At 43.8% G+C, this 7719-nt stretch overlaps 1 protein-coding gene across 1 annotated transcript in view; it reads right to left on the reverse strand.

Annotated features, from left to right (window-relative positions):
• The window catches only part of GRAP2 (GRB2 related adaptor protein 2), a 45207-nt gene that overhangs the window by 13650 nt on the left and 23838 nt on the right, over positions 1 to 7719 (reverse strand). Inside the window, exon 3 of the mRNA XM_006029825.3 lies at positions 707 to 809. Within this exon, the coding sequence (XP_006029887.1) occupies positions 707 to 784 (78 nt within the window). The 5' untranslated portion in view covers positions 785 to 809. The remainder of the gene's footprint in view (positions 1 to 706; positions 810 to 7719) is intronic.

Below are 7719 nucleotides of genomic sequence, written 5' to 3' on the forward strand. Positions count from 1 at the left end.
GCACTGAGAAGAGACAGGGGGCCTTGGGGTGTGGGGGGGGGGGGGGGGGGGAGGGACAGACTTGGTGAGTTTTAAAGGGAGTCACATTTAGTTCTCTTCAGCTGGAGTGGAATGAGTATGGAACAGGGTCCTGTGTGGTGAAAAGTCCATGGGAAATTATGTGAAGGCATGTGGGTTTATCCTTAGTCATCCACCGGGGAAAACAAGAGACAAACAGTTACAAACAGAGAATAAATGAATAAAGACTAAATAGGATGTTTCACGTGTGCTATATTGCTGATACTCGCCCTTCACTACTTTCCACTCTTTTCCTACCATCTCTCTCTTCTTTCCTGAAAGAGTCATAATATGCTAGCCTAGAGGCTCTCAAACTTTTTTCACAGCATATGTACCACCTTTTAATACAGAGATTATCTTGTGGATAGTTCCTTTGCCACTTTCATTTACATAAAATTCTTGCCGCAACTACAGCAATTATTTACAGGAAAAAGTAATAGCATGGAAGTTATTTGCTATACATTAGCCATCTTTTATAATAATGGAACAATTGGAAATAAGGCTGTAAGCAGTGTGTCACGAGAAAGCTTTCTATGGCCCTGCATGAGACACCAGTAGCATATGAACCATTGTTTTGAGACATCTTATGTTATGGATGGACAGGTTGATACAGTCAAATCTGACAGGGTTCATATAACCATTTACTTACCCTTAGACTATCACCAGCCCGGAAACTCAGTTCATCTTCTCCAGAAGCATTGAAATCAAACTTGGCAACGGCCTCCATACTGTGTTCTGGTGACAGGAAAAAGCTGAAAGAGATTAAAGTTTATCATTGCCTGTAGGACTCTGGGTCCTCTGAGTCTGGCTTGTAGAAGAGGTTGTATTTTCCTGTTCTGGAGACTATGAACTGGTGTGCTGATGCTGCGATCTCTACTCACTCAGGGTGCCAATGGCACTGGAATCAGACTTTTGGGTTCTCTATGACAGAGCCTAGGTGGGAACATTTGCTGAAATATAACTCATAATAGTGGTTTGCTTTTCATCAAGAAGGCTCAGAACAAACCAAAGCATTTGCTCTTTCCTATGGACCATTCTTTCCACCCAGCAGTCTTATAATGGAAGTTTGCATACTGCATCCAACTATACTGATAGTAATTCTGACTTGGTTTTCAGTAACCACAGCGCAGTTAAATTACTAGTCCCTCATCCAGCAGAAGGATGCATTTGTTCTCTGCACTGGCCTACTCATTATCATAGACATGCAAACTATGGATTAAAGGGGCATCCTACAATAAAAAAACATTCTTTCTTGCACAGCGGCCATAATATTGAATAAAGAAAGATTGACCGTTTCCTAGAAAGTCCTGGCATGCATAAACCTTGATTTCCAATGATAGAAAGATATTTGTGCAGAAAGGTTGTATTCTCTGTTTTGATGTTTATAGAATACTAAATTGCAAATGATGCCATTCAAGAACTTTGCCTCATTGTCCAACAGCCAAGATTTCAGGAGCCTGAGTTCACATTTCATACAGTTTACTAATTATGAAAGGTACAAGACCAGGGTTTGGCAACGTTGTTGGGCAAAGTGCCAAAAACACTCATAACCTCGACTTGTAAGATGTTGGCGCACTGGGGCGGATGCGGGGGAGCTCCAATGTGCCCAATCTTTGTTCTGGCAGTGCAGCCCCAGCCCCTACCCTGCCATCTGCCCCCAGGCGCACATGCACCCACTGCCAGCAATGAGCTGGGCTGGGGATCTGCAGACCCTGGTGCAGCCACTTGCAGCCTCCCAGCTCTCTGCCACACCCGGTCTGGGTTCTGGGCAGGCCCCTGATTCCTGCCACGAAGCCTGCGCTACTTGCAGCAAGTGGTGGGGAGGCTGCAAGCAGCTGCACTGGGGTCCACAGAGCCTCAGCCCAGCTTGTTGCTAGCAGTGGGTGCACGCACACGTTGGGGCAGAGAGTAGGAAAGGGGGGGCGGGAAGGGGTTATACTGCCACAACAAGGATTGGGCCCCCCACGGCTCCCCTGCCATCTGCCCTGAGAGGTGTGTGCCAAGCAAAATGCCTTTGCATGCCATGCTCTGGTACACATACTGAAGGTTGCCTACCCCTGTATTGGACCAAGAGCCCTGAAAACCAAAGTCTCCTTTTAATCAACACAGCAGATGTAGGATGGGAAGTGGCAGTGTGAACTTCACTTATTCACCATTTCCTGCTAAGGTAAGTCAGATGTGCCATCAAAGAACCATCTTTATGATCAAAAGCTCTTTGCTTCTCCTGGCCTACAGAAGTTATGGATTGTCAGCAGAGGCTGCCAATAGCAAAGCAGGAAGTAGCTCAGTGTCAGTTGTACTGGTGTTTTTTGTGATGTAGGTAAATGTCCTTCTAGGAACCAGTCTGAGGTCTGGTCAGCAATACAAAGGAGGCTAAGTTGGCAAAACTTCCCTTTTGGAGACAACTGTGCCATCAGAGGAGATATTCTGCCAGATTCACTTCTGCCATTCAGAGAGGTGGTGCAGCAAAGGCAACAGAAAAATCTCTTCTGCTCCCATGTGTTGTGTCTACAGTGGGGCTCTGCCGTCATAGCTCTACCTGCACAGCTATGGTGGCAGCAGCTCCATAATGCAGATAAGCCCTGACATGCTTTTTGTAGTTAAATTCAGAAAGTCACCCAACAGCTCTCACATGGGAATAACTTTTAATCTTAACTAACCTGGCTGAACTGGACGCAGTGACCTAGAAGTCAAAGGCTTCATATATCCTATCTACCCTCCCTCCCAAAACATCCATTCTCCAAACCAGGAAGATCTCTAACTTGCCTTAGCTGAAGAACTCTTATCCAGAGGATGCTAGAGAGAAACCTCACTGACAGCTTCTCTACACAGAACATTGTTTCTCAAGTTGACTGTCATACCAGGATTGAGACAGATCAAAAAGCAAAAAGTGCTGGCACCAAACAAGACTCAGAATTAGGCAAGCAAAATGTTAAGTTTTTCAAACTGATGAGCCACTGGAGATTGATTCTGAGAATTATTGTCTCATTCCCAAATATAAAAGGATTTTCACACACTTTCTTCTGGATTCTTTCAGCACTTTTGTTTTTGCTGCTTATTTTAGGTGAATCTGTATTCATGTGACTGAACATAAGCCAGGCCAAACTGAAACAAGGTTCTTGGCAGTCTGCACACAACTCTGCCAGCTCACCATGCTCCTGTCTTACAGAGATGTGTGTTATTTAAGTCCTGGGACTTCCCATACAGCTCTACAAATGTAGCTTAATCCTGACCTAAAGCAGTTGTGCTGTTCTAGACTGCAGAGTTTTGTGAATTTACCTTAAGTATTAATAAAACAGTAAAGTGGTGCAATTCAATGTGCTTCAATTGCAGCTTGCAGCTTCCCAGCTATTCCAGTCCTGTTTGTCTTCTTTTCTCTCACCCCACTGATGCCTGAAAGCTTGTCTAACAGCTCTCCCAACTATACAGTTGGTCCAATAAAAGGTATCGCAAAAAATTCTTGCCTCTTGGGTGTTTCCTGGACCATCACAACAAAACTTCAACCCTATCACTCCACTTACTGATGTATCTTAAGGTTAACGTTTGACACTATTTGTTAAGCTAGTCGTGGGTACTCACACAGATCAGCAAATGCACATCAGTTGTCAGCCACAACTGCCTGAACTATTCCTGTTCTTGACATAACTCTGTTGATAAAACGTGACCTGTAGGCATCCTCAACTATTCTGGCATTGGGAGTTCCACAGCCTTCAACCTGTGACACCAAACAATTGCTTGTGATAGTAATGATTATGATGCAAATGGAGGATTAGGATTTTAAATGGAGGAATGGGTTAACCTTTGGGTGAACTACAAAATCAAGTATTCTGTTTTTCATGCAAAGGTTTATTAGTAATAGAGAATGACAGAGAAACTAAAGAAAATAACTGAGACCAAAGAAAAATTGCTTTAATATGGGGTGTTTTTCAGCATTTTATCTTGAGGCACTGAACTGTTGTGTAAGGGTCACAGCCAGCAATAGAAATACATCTCAGAACTCTTAAGTATAGAGCATTAATCACAGCTTGAGTAAAACCAGTTAAAACCCATAAACTCTGTTTGAATACAAATCCATTCTTTGATTTCTTCCCCTTAGTGGAATTATCTCAGGGATTCTTTTGGGTGGGAGGGGCAGAGCTAGTTTCATTTTTCAATTTCCACACAGTTAAAGGCGATGCTTTAGACATGACCCCAGGAAGGGAGCAGCATTTGGGAAATGGTTAAAAACTCCTTTCTCACCTATTTTCAATTTCAGCGGTCCCAACCTTGGGGATAGACCGAGAGACAGACACCTCTTCAAACAATCTAACAGATGGATTAAATGTGCTTTTCATTGCCAGAGGCTGGATTTAGAAATGACTCAAATACCATACACAGTGTTGGCTGTGTTGATAAATCAGCACTGCAGTAATACCATGGCCCTAAGCTCTTCTCCACCAAATACTGAAGTACCACTGGCCAATAATCCTGTCTTTGAACTCCAGCATAGCATTTTTCATCACCTGAACTTCAAACCAGCCCTGAATTTCTGATCTTTTTCTTCCTCTATTTGTCTCTCTAGATTCCTTATACTGCTTAGGTCAGTTCTGGGTCTTTATAAAAGTTTTCCTGGTAGGGGATCATCCACCCTCTCTCCATCAGCATGTACCTGATGTAATGTCAAAAAAAGAAAAAAAATCAACTCCCTGCTGTTTGTATTTCTAAGCACTTTTTATCCCAATGGATATCAGAGCGCTTGGCAGACTGTGAGCCAAATTCTATGTTCTCCATTAACTTTACGCTAACTAAGAAGAATTTAGTCCTGTGTATGTTGTGTAAAGTGAAAATCAGCCCCATACAGAAGGTTAACACAAAGCTTATGCAGCACCGAAGTCAGGCTTACACCCTATTTTGAGGCCTGAATGTGAAGTTCCAAGCACAAAGGGATTGTGATGTTTTTTTGCAGAGATATGAATTTTCTCAGTGGGGAGCAATCCTTCATAACTGAAACGCAGAGGCAAACAGGAGGAAATGCAGCTGCCCTTCTATGTTATCAATACTACATGAGAGTCATAAGAGGAAAACTGAAAAGAATCTTTATCATTTGAAACTACAGAGGAGGTACTTAAGGGCAGCAGGTTAAATTCCGGGAGGTGGAACTTGGCCAGAATGCTGAGGCTGAGCCTCCCATGTTTATAAAAAGGACCAGGGACTATTTAATGACAACTACCAATCAGGTGTTAAACCTCCTCTGAAAGGTAGCACCCCTAGTCATACAGCATTCCCTCTAACACTATGCTGGGGTGCAAGTGCAATAGAAATGACTCAAAGGAAAGAGAACCACCCACTGAGCCACCAACACTGCTTACTGCATGGCTGGGGTTTTATCTGGGAGCCTCTCATTCAATTATTGTCCAAGCTCAGGTTTGCTTAGCCTGAAGTGATAAGATCACAGCAAGAGGGCATGGCTGCAAGCAGGAGGCCTATTCAAAGGTGACAACTTTAACAAGCACTTGATTTTTAAGCCTGTGGCTGGTATATGTAAGGCTCACAGCTTCATTGCAGTGGGGGCTCATCAAGGGAAGATCATAAGTGGAATGTGCTGTTGTCTGATGGTGACCTGTTGGTCTGATGGTAAGTGGGCAACAGTCCAATGTTGAACATCTATATCAGTACTACAGGTTGATAGTCCAACCAAAGTACCTGAATAGGGAGCCAGGGATCTGGAATGAGCTGTGATATTTTATATATAAGAAGTATTGTTGTTGTCAGCTAACTCGCATTCAAGAGGTACCAGGAAATATTCTGCTCCAAAAATGCAAACCTTTGTTGCCCAAGTTAATGGACTTGCTCCGTTAACTGTTAGTAGCAATTGTGCTTGATTTAAAAGGAGGACTTAAGCACAGCAACCCATAACTCTACAAATAAATAAATGGAGAAATTCACAGCACCAAGGTACAGGGATGTATCTGGTAGCTATGTTGGTCTGAGACAAAAAGAAATGCAAAAATCTAGACTTCTTGGTTCAGAGATGGTACCTCTTATTAGACCAACTAAGAAATCACAAAAAAGTTACCTTTTCTGCAAGCTTCTGGGCTCTCACACTCTTCATCAGGCTCAGGAAAAATTAAAGATGATTTTAAAATTAAAATTAAACTTGCCAACAAAATGTCCCCATAGGTAGGATATAAACTTCATTTTGGATTTTAAATTTCATTGCTGAACAACAAGAAAGATTTCTATATCTCCCTGCTTGCCATCTGACACCTCCAGAGAAGGAATCCTGCTTGATCTGCACAATAAAGTGAAACTCAAAGACACTCTCATGGATTCAGAGGGATAGACTTCCATCTTCAGCTTCCTCTGTGCAAAAATGAAGTTTATTGCCTACGTATGGGGACTGTCTCCATCTTTAATTTTCCCTAAACCTGATGAAGGGCATGTGAGCTCGAAAGCTTGCAGAAAAAGATATTTTTTTGTGATTTCTTAGCTGGCCTAATAAAAGGTATCCATCTCTGAACCAAGAGTTCTAGATTTTTGCAGCACCAAGTTAGGCACTCAGGTGGCCCTGTATAATATGTGGGTAGTTCTATCTGTCTAATAATTAGATCCAGAGAAGTCAGCATGTTGTGTGGGGAGCCACCAAAGCAAATGCTGATGGCAAATGTGGTTGGGCATAAAACAGTTTATGAATCTAGGCCAGTGGTGTCAAACTGATCTGGCCCTGTGGGCCAGATGAGTGGTGCAGGGACAGTCAGTTGTCTGAATCAGGGCCATGGACCCTCTCTCCTCCCTTCTCTCCTCCAGCATACAGGATCTGGCAACCACTTCAGAAATGGTCTGGGATGATCCTGGAGTGGCTGGGACGGGTGCTATGTGTGACGCAGCCCAGCTGAGAGTGTGTAGGGTGGATTCCAGACCAGCCAGAGCAGGTACCACGCTGCATCACATGCAATGTCTGCTCTGGGCATGCCACTGTCCACAGCACCTGCTCCAACCAGCTTGGGACCTGTGCGGCACTTGGCGCTTGCCAGGTGCCACATGTAGCACAGGTCCCAGACTGGCTGCAACAGACACCATGTGCAGTATGCATACCAACGTGGGTGCCACATGTGGTGCAGGCCAGCTGAGGCAGGCACCATATGTAGCACAGTGTTTGCTCTGGCCGGTCTGGCATTCATGCTACATGCTCCTGGTGTAGTCCCAGAGTGGCGAGAGCGGGCATCACATGTGACGTGCATCCCCAGGCCTGTCTGTGGGGCTTGTCCAGCATGTGCTGTACCCTGTGTGGGTCTGCTCAGACCCAGGGGCAGCACTGGGGGCTTGACACCCCCCATATCTAGGCTATAGGGCAGGAGTGAGCAATTATTTCAGCTGGAGGGCCACTTAATGAGTTTTGGTGAGCTGTTGAAAACTGCACACATACAATCTTTCAGAAGATATATTTTTAACAAATTATAGATCAAAATATCAAATCATATACTAAAAATGAAACATCTACTAAAATATTTTAATTTTATTTAAAAAAAATATTTTTGTCCTGATTTATGTGTTTTTGAGTAGTGTATATAGAAGTGACTGCAAAATAAAGTCTTACTCTTGTATGTTGTTGGGGGGGGAGGTGTGGGGGGGCATGTGTGGAGCGTGTGTGTGAGGAGGGATGAGGGGGGTATGTGTGAGGGT

The sequence above is a fragment of the Alligator sinensis genome, unplaced genomic scaffold (genome assembly GCF_000455745.1).
Source record: "Alligator sinensis unplaced genomic scaffold, ASM45574v1 scaffold215_2, whole genome shotgun sequence".
NCBI lineage: Eukaryota > Metazoa > Chordata > Crocodylia > Alligatoridae > Alligator > Alligator sinensis.